We start from the raw sequence: 17841 nt of genomic DNA on the forward strand, positions 1-17841 counted from the left end.
CAAGGAACTTATTGAAACCTCCTGCCTTTCACTGCCGCATAGAACAAGTCTCACACTTACCTCTTTCAGAGAGTGTAGTAACAAATACTGTCTTTTAGGCTGATTTTCTATTTCTTGTAACACAAATGGAAGGAATTTGGGTAGATTTCCAACACTGACATTGCCTGAAAATGAAGAATGTGTGAAAGACAACTCAAATAGAAACGTCACAACATAACTTAACTTTGATATCAATGGCGGACAAACTTATGGACGGATATGCTGATCGCTATATCCCTAGCTCTCTAAAAGAATTATCCCAGTCAAAGTTGACAGTCTTCCATTTACCTCTGCATGTCAAGATAAGACATGATACGGTAATGTAGATATGATACTCAGTGTTTCTAGCCAGACTATAAACAGTACATAAACAGGATAGAAACTCATGGTTGTACTGCTCAAGTATTACTGCCCATGGAAAAGCCAACAGGCATAGATCTATTTCAAACCCTGGTAACAGATGACAGCAGTCTGTAAATAATCCAGTCTGGACCAGACAATCCATTGACTGACATCATGAGCATCAAAATTGGGATACGATGACATGCATCAACCAAGTCAGCGAGTCTGACCACCCGATCCCGTTAGTCGCCTTTTACGACAAGCATGGGAAGTCCTATTCCAACTCACAGGGGACATAACATGAGCATCAGTGTTGAAACTGCTCTTTATGCAAATACGTCAAATTGTAGCTAGTATACCACAAGCCACATGTCTTGACTTTTTTTACTCCAAACGTACATGCTGCACATATACTCAGTGGGGGCACAGGTGGCCCAGTCGTCTAAGGGGGCGCGATTCGCTGTGCAGAGTTGCGACCCTTGGGCATGCCAGAAACCTATGATTGTGGGTTCGAATCCCAGTTCGCCCCGATTATGTTTCTAGGTTTGTCAGCACCATACTTGTGCTCGTGGGTTTCACCAAAAAGGTAAACGTCTGAGACCTGCATCACTTTGGGCTTTCCTCCCACATTAAGCTGACACGTCATGACATAACTGGAATAATGTTAACAGCGGCGTTAAACCCAACTCACTCACTCACATATACTCAGTATGTCTTCTCTACTCACCTAAAGCATATGATGCTGCTGATTTCACTTCTTCATTGGGTGATGAAAAAGACTCTAATATTACATTTTGAATCTCGCCTTGGCTACTTAAATCACTGCAAGATAAAACCAGACATTAGTTCAGTTTGAGCACTCGAAAAGCATCTTAAGTTTTCAGCATCATCAACAGTTTATGCCAAACTTACACATATACTGAACATTAAATCCATCAATATTTTACACTTGCTTGCATATTTATAGTGATGATGACACACAATCAGCCAGGCCACACACTGTAACATGGGGTACAAAGGGTATTTATCAAACCGGAAGATTTTAAGGAAACGGGTAAAAATTGTAACATGGACAGTTGAGATGTAGATCAATATACTTACACATGTTTTCCTATTTCGCCGAGGGCTAATAATGAGAATAGAACTATTGAATCGGTTGACTTTGCATTCTGAAATAAAAAAATAATTCACATAATAATCAATTCATCATGCTTATGAAACATTGTAAAATCTATGGGTGTATGTGCTGTTATGTGATTGTTCAAAAACATTGTTAAATAGGATTGAATCCCAAAATCTTTGCATTTATGAAAACTGCAAATTCGAGAGATTGAGAGATTGATCGAGAGATAGAGAGAGAAAGATAGAAAAAGAGAGAGATAGACAGACAGAGAGAGAGAGAGAGAGTTAGTTAATGTTATCTTCCCTATTTTTCATTCAGGTTTATGGGGATTATTGAGCATTTGATGCATGGAAACTCAAAAATCTGAAACACACGGCTGTTAATCAACTTCCAATGAAATCACCCACAAATGTCAACAAACATATGGTTAATGCCCTAAATAGAGTGATCACAATGTTCCCTTACCTTAACATCACTAACAAACTGGTTGACAACATTGCCTGCCTCTTCCGGGCTCATCACAGTTAGTGCAGCTACAGATTTGGCTATGGAATGAAAGGCCTGCAACAAACAACCACATGACAATGATCACAAAATGACAATCCAACTAATGTCTTGAGATTCAACGTGAATTCTCTCCACTATGTTTACTGTTCCTAATCTGGATTTTGGATAAATGAAGTCATAGTCACTCAGATAATTGTGAGTGAGTGAGTGAGTGAGTGAGTGAGTGAGTGAGTGAGTGAGTGAGTGAGTGAGTGAGTGAGTGAGTGAGTGAGTGAGTGAGTGAGTGAGAGTGAATACACCACTTTTAGCAATATTCCAGCAATATCAATAGGGAAGATCAGCCAATCTGACAATAACTTCCAAATCATAAATGTCTTTATTGTCTCCTGGCCCTGTTCAACAACACAATCAGAGTGTTACGATTAAAGTACATCCAAATTACTTTGCAAAACTTGGGCCTTTGCCTTAATTAACGAATGTGCTATGCCAGGTTCTCATAGTAAAGTAGCTTCCACCACTTCCTGTTTGTTGACAAATAGTGACTGACCTGTTTATGAACAGCAAATCCAGTGCCTGTTTGTTGTGGACTGTAAATTGGCATAATCAACAGCTGAAACAAGACAATTCCATATTATCTACCACGAGCGAGTACCACAATTGCAGAAGATTTCAGTTTCAAAAGAATTTAGTACATCTCAACAAGCCACCATGGTGTTGCTGACAGTTTCAATTTAACCCTACTTGAGTACAGCAATTAACCTGAAACTAGCTCCTTTTGTAATAACATACAGAGACTAAAAAACCCTACACAACCCATCTTCCCGAGGCAAGAGAATTAACTGACTTTAAAAGTCCAGTTTCCACCCTTGCCGAACAAGGCTGGAATTAGTGGGCTCGATCGTAGCGCCACCAGTGGCTATTACCAGTTATGTCCCTTCTAGGCCTCTCCTATGGACCAATCAGATTCCACCTCTCGTATCACTTGCGTTTGCTTCACACAAAATGGTGGCTCCCGGTCAGGACGATCTGATCGATAATCAAGATCTATATTGTGATAAAACGGGTCTTACATCGCGAAATGCATCAGATCACGTGAGCACCTTGATTAAAAACATGAAAAGATTTGGGAAATATCTGCTGATGTTTTGCAAATCCTGCAATCGACCGAAATCTGCATGACAGTTTTCAAACCGGATTTCGATTGCGTTGCGCGCTTTTGATTGGACTATGAATAGACTCGTTAGTCCAGCCAAAATGTAACTTCAGCCTAGTTCGGCAAGGGTGGAAACTGGACTTTTATAGTCAGTTAACTCTCTTGCCTTGGGAAGATGTACACAACATGATATTCTGCTAGCCCTCAGGATACCTTTAACATATGACGAATTGATTCAGGCTGGCAGGCTAGTCCAAATGTCTATCCCTATAGTATCCCTACCTGTAACAGATCTTTAAAGCCTAGTTTGGCTAAGCCAAGTTTCACTACAGACTGGAAGAATTCTAAGAGAGCTTTGAGTGCTCCGCCTTGTAGTAGGGGCGACTGTATCAAAACCAGGATCTGCGGCAGGATCTCTGACTGTATGTTGGAGATGGAGGATTTCTGTATCCGGGAGATGGACGTCAGGAGGTTCAGTGTTAACTGCAACATATAACATATCACATGACTGGGTGACTGACTCCAGTTTTACAACAATGGTTTGCAAATGTTCTATGGCATGAGTGAGTGAGTGAGTGAGTTGGGTTTAATGCCGCTTTTAACATTATTCCAGTTATATCACAGCATGTCAGCCTAATGTGGGAGGAAAACCCGAAATGATGCAGGTCTCGGACGTTTACCACTTCGGTGCTAACAAACCTAGAACATAATCATGGTGAACCGGGATTCGAACCCACAATCATAGGTTTCTGGTGTGCCCAAGGGACCCTGATTAATCTTCAAGAATAGATACAGGAATGAGAATGGATCTTAAAAACAGAACACACACTGAAAGTTAGCCAATGTCTGGAGGACTATATGATATATATGTGTACAGTAAACTACATTTATAATGAACACGCTTACAACAAACTATTTCTTGGTCCTGTCAATTTGCTGTATATATATTTTACATATGCTCATAACGAACTACAGTTATAACGTATTAAAATTCGTGGTTCCTTTGAGTTTGTTATAACAATAGTTTACTGTATATAACAATAGCATGTATCACAAAATTGACCCTTGATGTCACGAAATCCACAAAATTTCATGTATCTGTAGACAATTCTCATCCCTGTAGATAATAAACTTCAACATAACTGGTTTAACACAACTTTGAACAGTATCTCAATCATACCACGGTATGTCAGCTTGTGAGGGGAAAGCCAAAAGCCTGGTCAGGATAGTGATGCAGGTCATGGCACACTTATCTCCTCATATCTTCATTTACCTGTGTTCGTCCTGTTAAAGGTCTGCTTGTAACAACATATTTTCCAACCTCAGCTTGTGTGAATCTATTGGTAGGATTTGACACAAATGCATCAGCCCTGAAGACGATTCAGCGTTTATATTCCACCATAAAAACATGTCTGGCCACACAGACACAACCATGTCAAGAACTGGTGTGTTGACATTGATGTCATAATTTTAGTGAACATTCTAACCAAAAATCTATCTCAGTGCTGGACAATATCTCATTGTCTAGGACTTTTCACTGTGTATGTATACTTTTCTTGAAAAAAAAATGGATCCCATCTTATTTAAATGCTCTGTTCATTGATAATAATTTAGTCGAACGATTTAGTTCTGTTTTACCACATTCTACATTGTGCTAAACAGGTGAGTTCAGTCATCAGTCATTGCATTCCATGGTGACCTCATAGGACTCCAGAGTGTTGTTATGTCTATCTCAGAACAGGGGAAAGGGAGAGTGAGAGTGAGAGTGAGAGTGAGAGTGAGAGGGAGAGGGAGAGGGAGTGCGAGAGGGAGAGGGATGCAGGGAGGAAGAGGGAAACTGACACTAGATGGTAACTGAAGTAGCTTAGCAAGACGGAGAGGGAGGCGGAGAGGGAGGGAGGGTGGGGGGGGGGGGGGGGGGGGTAGAGAAGGAGGCAGAGAGGGAAAGGAAGTGGGAAACAGAGGGAGAGGGGGAGAGGGATGCAGAGAGGAAGAGGGAGGTGGAGAGGGAGACCAAGTGTGGGAGAAGGAGGGGGAGAAGAAGGAGGGGGAGAAGGATACAGGGAGGAAGAGGGAGACTGACACTGGACGGTAACTGAAATAGCCTAGCAAGCGTTAGAAAACTTCATTCCACTTAAATGTTGTGTGAAAGAGACCCTTGGCCTACCTGTGACACATGAAGATCATTCTCATTGATGAGTGATGGCATTTCTTTCATCATGTCTGCGATCATCCCTGGCGTCAAGGCTGGACCTGGCAGAGAGGAAGGAAATGTGACTGGTTGTGTGCACACAGCAATGATTCCACTGTCACTACATCCTACTGTGTACAAGCTGATCTGGAGTACCCAGTAACAATCACTGAGAGCTCCATATCATACCATCAGTCTCCTCCTTAGTAAGCATAAGGATGGCTGTTTATCAAGGAAAAGTGTGCCCTACAAGATTCAAGTGTACCAACAAGAATACTTTGGATACATCTTGGAACACGATGAATGTCATTAACAAAAGAAAGAGAGATAATCATAATAATGAGCAGTTGTGTGTAGAAAGTTCCCCACTTCACCTTTTCACTGGACTGATTGATAATAATACTCTGTTCAATTTCTGAATCCGAAGGTATATTTTTCATGAATCATAATCTGCACAAAGTTTGTCATATCTTCATTCCCTTCAACATCTGTTTGTAAGGTCATATTTTTCATCAACCTGAGTTTGTGTGAATCTGTTGGTAGGATTTGACACAAATGCATCAGTCCTGAAGACGATTCAATGTTAATTTTCCACCATAAAAACATGTCTGGCCACACAGACACAGCCATGTCAAGAACTGGTGGGTTGACAGAGATTGATGTTTCTAGCGAACATTTTAACCAAAAATGCATCTCAGTGCTGGACAATATCTCCATGCTGACACCAGTCATGCAATGTCATCTGTACTGTGAGTATACTACTGCCTCCAGATCTACAATAACACACTTACCATAGTTTTTCACAGGAACATCTAGACACAACAGGGTACATAGTTTCAAAGCTCTTTGTTTTTTTCTCAAGAATGATGCCAAAATGGGAACCCCTTCAGGCGTTAGTCGCCTCTTATGACTAGCATAGTCACCTTTTACGGCAAGCATGGGTTGCTGAAGACCTCGTCTACTCCATTTCTTTACGGGTCTCTAATTTTACCATGCACATGGGAAGTTAAAATTGGCAAATTTACTTTACAGATATCATCCAATGAGGATAAACCCTTGAATACACAAGACAATGAATTTGAAACGCACGGAGCAAGGGCTCTGTCAAAAATGAACTTAAGACAAACTCATATAAGATCATGACGAGTAATATCAGTGTGTAAAATTTCATTTCTCTAACTTAAATAGTTTGTAAAATAATTTATCCCTTTGAGAAGCGGATGGACGGTAGGACAAACGGACAAACTCTGTTCCTATACCCCTATCCCACTTCATGGTGGGGGATAACATGGGAAAACATCAAGATTGTTACAGACTCAGTTTGTGTGAATCTATTGGTAGGATTTGACACAAATGCATCAGTCCTGAAGACGATTCAATGTTAATTTTCCACCATAAAAACATGTCTGGCCACACGACACAACCATGTCAAGAACTGGTGGGTTGACAGAGATTGATGTTTCTAGCAAACATTTTAACCAAAAATGCATCTCAGTGCTGGACAATATCTCCCTGCTGACTTTGTTAACACCAGTCATGCAATGTCATCTGTACTGTGAGTATACTACTGCCTCCAGATCTACAATAACACACTTACCATAGTTTTTCACAGGAACATCTAGACACAACAGGGTACATAGTTTCAAAGCTCTTTGTTTTTTTCTCAAGAATGATGCCAAAATGGGAACCCCTTCAGGCGTTAGTCGCCTCTTATGACTAGCATAGTCACCTTTTACGGCAAGCATGGGTTGCTGAAGACCTCGTCTACTCCATTTCTTTACGGGTCTCTAATTTTACCATGCACATGGGAAGTTAAAATTGGCAAATTTACTTTACAGATATCATCCAATGAGGATAAACCCTTGAATACACAAGACAATGAATTTGAAACGCACGGAGCAAGGGCTCTGTCAAAAATGAACTTAAGACAAACTCATATAAGATCATGACGAGTAATATCAGTGTGTAAAATTTCATTTCTCTAACTTAAATAGTTTGTAAAATAATTTATCCCTTTGAGAAGCGGATGGACGGTAGGACAAACGGACAAACTCTGTTCCTATACCCCTATCCCACTTCATGGTGGGGGATAACATGGGAAAACATCAAGATTGTTACAGACTCAGTTTGTGTGAATCTATTGGTAGGATTTGACACAAATGCATCAGTCCTGAAGACGATTCAATGTTAATTTTCCACCATAAAAACATGTCTGGCCACACGACACAACCATGTCAAGAACTGGTGGGTTGACAGAGATTGATGTTTCTAGCGAACATTTTAACCAAAAATGCATCTCAGTGCTGGACAATATCTCCCTGCTGACTTTGTTAACACCAGTCATGCAATGTCATCTGTACTGTGAGTATACTACTGCCTCCAGATCTACAATAACACACTTACCATAGTTTTTCACGAGAACATCTAGACACAACAGGGTACACAGTTTCAAAGCTCTTTGGTTTTTCCTCAAGAATGATGCCAAAATGGGAACCCCTTCAGTCTGAAAAACAAAAGAGTCATCAGAAGAAGACAAATCCCCACACCACCTACAAATTCGAAAGAACAAATCATCTGACTGTTACTTGAAGCCCAACATGATGAGAGAATTTCTATCCAATCTGTCAGTCCGTATACAAGAGTAGTTATTGAGCAATCAAAACAATACCATGAAATTGGGATTCGGAACTTTGTGTGTCCATGTACACAACGATATGAACAGAGCCAAAGTCAAACTTGTTTCCAAGGAAACGGCAAAAAATATAAACATAACAATACCATGGAATTGGGATTTGGAACTTTGTATTTCCATGTACACAACGATTTGAACAGAGTCAAAGTCAAACTTGTTTCCAAGGAAACGGAAAAAATATATAAAGATAACAAAAACAAGAAAACAGCATTATCACTATCTCTCTTATGGGGCACATAAAGAGTTCAATAAAGCCTAAGAAGAGATAGGCTCATGGGCTGCTTTGTGTCACAAGTAAAAATGCTTAAATGTGAAACTTATACACACAAAAGGCCCATTCTCTGGAAAAAATAACTCAGTCTTGATAAATATTGCTTAGATAGGGTAACTTGAGCAGTTTCTCAGAAACTTGTCCCCATTTCACACAGTATGCACTAAGTTGCAAATCACAGAGCAAGGGCCATAACTATCTAAAGTGAGTGAGTGAGTGAGTGAGTGAGTATGCTTTTACGCCGCTTTTAACAATATTCCAGCAATATCATGGCGGGGCATACCAGAAATGGGCTTAACACATTGTACCCATGTCGGGAATCGAACCCGGGTCTTCAGCGTGACGAGCGAACGCTTTAACCACCAGGCTACCTGACCGCCCCCATAATTCTCTAAAAAAAGAAATGACGAGACCAATTGTCGAACTCAGTCTTGAGACAAATCTCTTAGATAAACATGCAATCTTTCATTCGTGTAACTTCAGTAGTTTCTGAGAACACTTGTCCCTATTTTACACAGTATGCACAAAGTTGAAAACCATGGAGCAAGGGACACAACTCTGCAAACAATGAATTTATGACATCAAATTTTGAACTCATTTGAGGTCATGACCAATTACATCAGTGTGTAAAATTTCCTTTGTCTGACTAGAACAGTTTTGGGGAAAATTGTTCCCTTTGAAATGCGAACAGATGGATGGACAAACTCCGTTCCTGTATCCTCTGAAACACTGTCTAGACTGAGCAAGTCTTTTGTATTGTAGAGAATGAATATTTGCTGATACTTACTAGGATTGGTCTTATATCAATCTTAAGGGGAGAACTGAAAAGACAAAATCAAACAGCTGTCACAAAGATGACATGAGAAGTAGGTGTGTTTGGACATTTTAGCATAGATATATAATATTGACAACAGATACATAAATTTTTCTGAAAGTGTATACCTATCTAGATATTGCAATATGTGATGACATCCTAAGTGAGAAGGTTTAGTTATGTCTGCAAACTGACCAACATTTCTAAACATGTCTTCACACAAAGAGTGCTTAAGATGAACAAAACCAATCAGACTAACTTCTTTGGGAGGCATTTAGAAGTTGGAGTACAAAGTAAGGATAAGATATATGGATAAACAACTTACAATTACAAGGGACGATTAGGTGTAGTTTCTAACAGCGTTAATGTCGCTCTTCATTGTTACAAAGAAGTTGTTGATCCATATATCTTACCCTTACTTAATCTTTATTTAGCGCTTCTCACCAAACGGGTTTATTAAAACCATAATGCACCTCTTTGTTTACCCCCTTTACATCATTTCCTCTTCCAATCTTCCGCCACTTACATCATAATTCTACTTCCTATGACGTCATCGAACCTTCTTTCTCGTCATCACCATCGTCCGTTATGTTCTGTCAAACTTTTCTCAACCTAATTTTGTACAGCAATTCTCTACTTTCTGGCTCCTACCCACCCTCCCCCCTTGCTTGTTTGCCACATTTCTATTCTCTCTAAACAATTTTGTTTACATATGTGGCACAGGCCAAACCATGAACGTTGCTTCTTTATTCAATAAATGTTATAGTTGGGCGAGTTCTTGTTGGCTACAAATGTGAACACTTATTTAATCACCAAGTAATCATCAAAATTATTAAGTCCCTGCTCTTCAACGAGAATCTGTTCAGTCCCTCTGTTTGCAGCGGATGTGAACCCTTTGGCTTAACTTAATTCATGTCTGCTTTTCTGCAGAAACTTAGTATTTTGCTGCTGGCAACATAGTTGCCCATTGCTGTTCTGCTGCTGCTGCTGCTGCTGCTGCTTGCTGCCTGCTGGTAACTCATGTTGTCAAATATAACTCATGCTAATAATAGCTTAGGGCAGCCCACAACTCCCTGCCACACCTATGACCTTGAACCCAACATAACCTTTTCTTATTTCTCTTGCCTTGTCATCTTTGACAAGGCAGGCTACTTTGAATGGGGTGTTTCAATAATCAGACACTATATTATGTGATACTAAGCACCAAAAGCTTCTTAAGAACATAAACACTGGGAAAATTACTCAAGATGAGACATACATGTTTCAACACTTACTTCGCTATCATGGTCAGAGCTCTCACTGTTGTCAGCCGTGTGATTTCATTTTTTAACCTCTCCAAAAAGATTGGTAAACACTCTCTAAGCTCAGATGCTAGAGAGTCACCAAGATTACAAATAATTTGACCCCTGAAACAAAACAGGAAAAGATACAATCATACATACTGCGATAGTGAAATCTTATAAACAAACAAGAATAAAAACACCAAGGGTCTTCCTCTTACTGCAACCACAAGATCAATATAGGCCTAATTATATCATTTTTCTTTGTTTGTTTGTTGTGTAACGCAGCATTTAGCAATATTCTAGCTGTATGACGGCCATCTGCAAATAATCGTGGCTGGACCAGACAATCCAAGGATTGACATCATCATGACATGCATCCTGAACACCTGATCCCGTTAGTCGCCTCTTACGACTAGCACAGTCGCCTTTTACGGCAAGCATGGGTTGCTGAAGGCCTCGTCTACTCCATTTCTTTACGGGTCTCTAATTTTACCATGCACATGGGAAGTTAAAATTGGCAAATATACTTTACAGATATCATCCAATTAGGATAAACCCTTGAATACACAAGACAATGAATTTGAAACGCACGGAGCAAGGGCTCTGTCAAAAATGAACTTAAGACACCGATTTTCAAACTCATATAATATCATGACCAGTAACATCAGTGTGTAAAATTTCATTTCTCTAACTTAAATAGTTTGTAAAATAATTTATCCCTTTGAGAAGCGGGTGGACGGTAGGACAGACGGACAAACTCTGTTCCTATACCCGCACCCCACTTCATGGTGGGGGATAACATGGGAAAACATCAAGATTGTTACAGACTCAGTTTGTGTGAATCTGTTGGTAGGATTTGACACAAATGCATCAGTCCTGAAGACGATTCAATGTTAATTTTCCACCATAAAAACATGTCTGGCCACACAGACACAACCATGTCAAGAACTGGTGAGTTGACACATATAGTAATTACAGTATGGTCCCAAACGCCATTTCTATCTAAAATTTCAAAATTATTCTTGCAATCAAATCAACTTTGATTCATTGATTGCATATAACTTGTAAACAATAAATGTGTACGATACAGTGGGGTCACAATACGTTACGTATCCTTATACTATGTGTGCGATACAGTTGATATTCTCTTTTTGCAGGTGAATCACAACCGTGAATCATTTGTTCATAAATTTCAGAAATTAAGAATGGGATATTGTAGGGCAGAAATCATATGGCCAGAGGCACTGTGAATGTTATGCTCTTTTTAGCTAACCAGGAAATACTAGAAAATATGCGTAAGCTGGTGGTTGAACAGTTACTGTTATTATTAACATGTTTTTTCACCAATAACTTGTAATGTATCAGGATACTGGGGTTTTAAATCGATGTATTGTTTTGTGGGCCTCTTATCGCAGTATCATTAAACCATAAGTAATTAATGACAAAAGATCATGACCAGTTATATCAGTGTGTAAAATTTCATTTCTCTAACTTAAATAGTTTGTAAAATAATTTATCCCTTTGAGAAGCGGGTGGACGGTAGGACAGACGGACAAACTCTGTTCCTATACCCGCACCCCACTTCATGGTGGGGGATAACATGGGAAAACATCAAGATTGTTACAGACTCAGTTTGTGTGAATCTGTTGGTAGGATTTGACACAAATGCATCAGTCCTGAAGACGATTCAGTGTTAATTTGCCACCATAAAAACATGTCTGGCCACACAGACACAACCATGTCAAGAACTGGTGAGTTGACACATATAATAATTACAGTATGGTCCCGAACACCTAAACTATCTAAAATTTCAAAATTATTCTTGCAATCAAATCAACTTCGATTCATTAATTGTATATAACTTGTAAACAATAAATGTGTACGATACAGGGGGGGGTCACAATATGTTACGTATCCTTATACTATGTGTGCGATACAGTTGATATTCTCTTTTTGCAGGTGAATCACAACCGTGAATCATTTGTTCATAAATTTCAGAAATTAAAAATGGGATATTGTAGGGCAGAAAACATATGGCCAGAGGCACTGTGAATGTTATGCTCTTTTTAGCTAACCAGGAAATACTAGAAAATCTGCGTAAGCTGGTGGTTGAACAGTTACTGTTATTATTAACATGTTTTTTCACCAATAACTTGTAATGTAATGTATCGGATACAGGGGTTTTAAATTACTCTATTTTCACACATAACATGAATAACTTGGAGGTCAAGGCCAGCGATAACCACATTATCAACAGTGGTTGTCATAGTATTAAACATGTACTAGACGTCACCATGTTACCACAGATAGAAAACTGACCATCTAGTTGCTGCTTAAAGCTGCATGTTCTAGCTCTATCACAGAGAATTGTTCACACAATCAAGCAAGCCACTGAGTCTGACAAACTTTCATTTCGTCGCCTGCACCAGAAAGAACAGGTTACTGGGAATTCTACCTTGGATATTGCAAGGGGACAAAAGAGGAATAGTTTTAACCCATTCTTAATAGATTTAAGAGCCCCATATGTCATCAACTCACATGCAGGAAATGGCTCTCTCCTTCACTTCCTGGTCTATGTCGGCAGCCTTGAGCCTCTTCAGTGTGCAACCATAGAGGTCCTTAACATAAGGCTTATAGTCAAATGACACCTGGGTTTCTGAAACAAAGACATTTTCAGATACATATCATTGGTGAGGGCTGGCCTTGGCACATTTTAAACATGACTGACAAGATGTTTTACTCTTAATCCACTTGCAAGTTTTGGACAGGTGTTCACTTTACAACAGAAGCAGCACCCACATCCATCTTTTCTTGAATGTTCCAAAAGTTGTCCATCAGAAACATGGATCACAAACTACATGGGCTATACAAAATCTGGAAACTGCTGACCTCACAAATATCTACATTCAGCTTTGATCCCTAAAGCCGTCAAACTCAGTCAAAAGATCAAAGCAACCTAACGTGTTTGTTGTGTGATGTAACACTCAGGATTATTCCAGTTATATGACGACTGCCTGTTAATAATCAAATCTGGACCACACAATCCAGTGATTGTTGTTGATGGGTTGTTGATGGTTTGTTGTTTTAACGCCGCACTCAGCAATATTCAAGCTATGTAAATAATCTGGACCAGACAATCCAGTGATTAATATCATGAGCATCGATCCATGCAATTGGGATCGATGACATGCATCTACCAAGTCAGCAAGTCTGAACACCCGATCCCGTTAGGTGCCTCGTACGACAAGCATAGTCACCTTTTACAGCAAGCATGGGTTGCTGAAGACCAATTCTAATACAGAAACCCCATATGGTACATACCTATTTACATGGGACTGGTTAATGGTTTTTTTCCCACTGATTATGAGCAAGTTTAGACCAACATGAATGTTTGCTAGGAAGCTACTGCATCATAACATCATTGTAAACAATAGGAATCACACCTAGTGGCCGGAGGACCTTGACCAGCTGCTGGGTGACCAGAAGAGCCTCTGAGGTGATCTTGTAGAAGGGGTCTCCGACAGCATGAACTATCGGCTGGAACAAAAACAGTTGTCATGACTTTTGTCACAATAGGAAAGTGTTAATAGAAAATGAAATTTGCCTTAAAATCTCATTTTCAAAGTGGTGTTTGGCATCAACTATTTATGCAGGGAAGGGGTTGGTAATTTTTATTAACTCATTTAATCAAGAAAATAAGTCTCTTTCATTGTGACAAACAAAAGATAGAAAAAAGAATGCCCTGAAAGAATGTGCATACATAATAAGATTGTGTGTGATGGTATATGTTTGGCAGTGATTAAAATTGTTGGCATGGGAACCACCCTCAAGATATTTCAAAGGGGTGGAAACACGAGTGGAAAGTTGTCAATGTTGCAGGTTGAAATATTCCAGTCCTTTATATAATCAGCTGGTAATCAAATCTGGGCCAGGCAGACTAGTGGTTGATAGTTCCCTAACATCAGTGTAACATGACATACTGTAAGTCATGATTCTTATTGTAGTGAGTTGGTGAGTGAGTATGGTTTTACGCCGCTTTTAGCAATATTCCAGCAATATCATGGCGGGGGACACCAGAAATGGGCTTCACACATTGTACCCATGTCGGGAATCGAACACAGGTTTTCGGTGTGACGAGCGAACACTTTAACCACTAGGCTAACCAACCGCCCCTGATTCTTTTTGTAACTGGCTCAAACAAGCATGAGATATTGGGGGCCTGTTCCATGCCCAAAACACCAACAATGACACACATATACAGTAAGCATGGCAATTTAAGTGAGGATGGGTTGGACCCAGTGTTTTGTTGTTTAACGATACACTTAGCAAAATTTTCTAGCTATGACAGCTGCCTGTAAATAATCGAGTCTGGGCCAGTATTATGAGTAACAATACACACCATTATTGTTTGCTGACACTAACCAACTGAGTCAAAGAGCCTGACCATCCAATCCATTAAGTCGCCTCTTACGACCAGCATAGTGTTCTTGAGGCCTATTCCCAGACTCCCACAGGGTTTATCCAAGCATATACTTACCGGCACAACAACTCGGATGTGTGGGTGGAACACTGCCGGTGGGTGGTGAAGCAGGATTGTGTTCAGGAAAGACAGTGTATCAATCTTCATGTTGGAACTTGTGTTCTTGTCACTAAGAATAGAAGTTCAAATATTCTCAATGTCAAAGAAACAACTTTTGCTGGGGTACAATTACTTGAAAAAGGGATTCCTAAAAGGATTGTGGTATATCAACGCCTCTGTAGCCCAGTGGTTCACTCACAAGGCTACAGACACCAAGGTTTCAAGTTTGATCCACTGAATCATAACGAAGACACACAATTTGTGAAGTAGATTGTGCTCAAATGCAAAATATATCTCTGGCAAGGGACATTTTATGCAAAATCCCTGGGCCAGAAGTACTTTCTTTGGAATATCCCTATGCCAGAAGAACTTTCCTTATAAACCTACTGGCTGTTTGTGTAACTCGATATGGAGTTTTTGAAATTGTGGTAACACCTCGTAGGAGGTATTACAACGATTGTAACACCTCGCAGGAGGGCTTACAATCATTATAAACCCTTAATAGAACAAAAAACTACGAACAGCCTACGGGACGCACATGCAGATTTCGTGCCATTGCGAGTTGCATGTGCAGATTTCGCACCTTTGCGAAACCCACATGCTGAGGTCACCGGTTTCATTGAACCGAGTTCATGACTGCAGGCGATATTTCATCTCCGATACAGGTTATACATTTGAGAGTTTTTATTACAGTTATTTAATTAAAAACGTCTATGCGATGAGTTGGTTTATAAGTTGGACAAACCATGTCTCCTCGAGATTTCTAGAGATTGTAAACCCTCATGTGAGGGAGACATGGTTTCTCCTACACATAGAATATCCCTGGGCCAGAAGTACTTTCTTCAGAATATCCCTGACCCAGAAGTACTTTCTTTAGAATAACCCTGGTCCATAGGTACTTTCTTCAGAATAACTCTGGTCCAGAAGTACAGTGCAGAGCTATATTCTGCAGCGAGTCCCTGCTGAGAAGTTATTCAACGAAATGAAGGCCCCCATAAAAACAAAATCATGGTGTCACCAGAGGTTTATATGAAAGGTTCCACCTACCCGAGTGAATACTGAATGCCAGGGATTAAAGCTGTGAGGTGGTCTGTGAGAGCCCCAGGGAGAACCAGCACCAACTCTGTGAGGAGGCTGAAGCAACCCTGGCGAGTCTTGATACTCTTCTCTTTTAACTGTTTGTGGATAGCTTTGATAACATCTGGAACCTGAGTCTGTAGCATAGTCAGTGGGCTGGAAAACAACACCTATTTATTAGGATGATCAAATATATAGTTGGATATATATAATTCAATACGACTGGATTATGTTTTCATTTTAGTCATTTCAAGGTAAGGTCCAAGTAGAATGAAGTAAATTTTACACATTACTTTCATATAAAGAATCTGAGTTATTCGTACCCATCTTCCTGTTCCATGGAGTCTGGGTTAGCGGAGGCCTGAGGGCGAGTCTGGCGTAATAGTGTAATGTAGGCATGGAAGATGTCAGCCTTCACATTCTCTTCTCTCTCTGTAACAGGTCCAGATTATCATTACATACAGTCAAGTCCGGCTACATGGGTGTTTGCATATGATCATGCTGCATCAACAAATAACAAAACTAAGAAGTATCAAAGTTTGTGATTGAATTTATCAGATAATGATATATGTTTGTTGTAGTAAAATAATTAAAAAAGGAAATATGCATATTATGTTTTGTTACAACCGTTAGCAAAATATATTTTCTAATCGTGCAACCTCGAAAAGCTTAACACTGTATTCCAAACTATAGTTACAGGCTGTATGACTGGAATGGAAGTCAGCAGTTTGAAACTAGTGCCGCAAAGTACAAGAAACCTGCTTTCTCCGTTTAGGTACAATGAAACACTATCAGCCAGGTCACACAACCTATCCTCAATAGATGACTCTTGGACATGAATGGGGTCCTGTGTGACTCTTCTCTACCAAAGTCTCAATGGGAGTCAACACACTGAAATACTCCTATTTTGTTACATACTAAACAAGGCTGTGACAATAAAGCACCTTTAAATCTGAGTATGAGAGCTGGGGACACAGTTTTGTAGAAGTCGATCAACATCTCATGTCGCGTGCCCATGATGGCATCAAGACATTTTGCAGCTGCCCTGCGCACCTTCCAGCTCATGTCATCATCATCACTGTATTCCTCCTCTGAACCTCTGAAAGAAGATGCAGCAGTGAAACTAGAGACGTGTTTGCAAGACTACAAACACAGAACCCGCCCCATTCCCTCTTTTCTTCAAAGACCCAAAGTGTGCCCTCTAACTACCTTAATAACAGAGTTATATGCACCTCCAGCGAAAGGGGCCAAAAGCTGGTCCAATTTGGAAAGAAAAAGTCTAACAAAATTATAAGCACTTCCAAGATTTCCGCTTTAATGACATCACTTCGAGTTTGGGAAAACCCATGACTAATGCAAGACAACTGCAAAACAGAGTCCCATGAAAGCAATATGTTTTTTTCCTATTTTGCTCGATTATTTCTAGATGAAAACATGGTTGCTTGCTATTACAAAGATTTAATACGACGACAGAGTGAGTGAGTGAGTTTGGTTTTACGCTGGTTTTACGCCGCTTTTAGCAATATTCCAGCAATATCACGGCGGGGGACACCAGAAATGGGCTTCACACATTGTACCCATGACAACGACAGGGGGTTGGTTCAGTACACAGAGAATTAGACCTTACGAATGATCATTCCAGTGACCTTTACAAACGACATTCAATGAAGGTAGCTCAAACCCTCACCAGTTTAATGCCCTACATTTCATGGACCTTCAATATCAGTGACAAGTAAGGATTATCTAGCACATAAGCTAGACATATTTGTG

The 17841-nt window shown here is 40.0% G+C and overlaps 1 protein-coding gene across 1 annotated transcript in view; it reads right to left on the reverse strand.

Moving 5' to 3' along the window:
- Nucleotides 1–17841, reverse strand: part of LOC139473304 (cullin-associated NEDD8-dissociated protein 1-like) — a 36068-nt gene that overhangs the window by 6309 nt on the left and 11918 nt on the right. Inside the window, exons 10-25 of the mRNA XM_071255835.1 lie at nt 17016–17170; nt 16395–16503; nt 16042–16227; nt 14953–15064; nt 13859–13952; nt 12954–13071; nt 10407–10538; nt 9106–9139; nt 7759–7858; nt 5332–5417; nt 3447–3647; nt 2559–2621; nt 1970–2065; nt 1483–1550; nt 1109–1203; nt 61–164 (exon numbers count right to left, since the gene is read on the reverse strand). Of these exons, the coding sequence (XP_071111936.1) occupies nt 61–164; nt 1109–1203; nt 1483–1550; nt 1970–2065; nt 2559–2621; nt 3447–3647; nt 5332–5417; nt 7759–7858; nt 9106–9139; nt 10407–10538; nt 12954–13071; nt 13859–13952; nt 14953–15064; nt 16042–16227; nt 16395–16503; nt 17016–17170 (1753 nt within the window). The remainder of the gene's footprint in view (nt 1–60; nt 165–1108; nt 1204–1482; nt 1551–1969; nt 2066–2558; nt 2622–3446; nt 3648–5331; nt 5418–7758; nt 7859–9105; nt 9140–10406; nt 10539–12953; nt 13072–13858; nt 13953–14952; nt 15065–16041; nt 16228–16394; nt 16504–17015; nt 17171–17841) is intronic.

The sequence above is a fragment of the Haliotis cracherodii genome, unplaced genomic scaffold (genome assembly GCF_022045235.1).
Source record: "Haliotis cracherodii isolate W230 unplaced genomic scaffold, xgHalCrac1.p SCAF_1, whole genome shotgun sequence".
NCBI classification, from domain to species: domain Eukaryota; kingdom Metazoa; phylum Mollusca; class Gastropoda; order Lepetellida; family Haliotidae; genus Haliotis; species Haliotis cracherodii.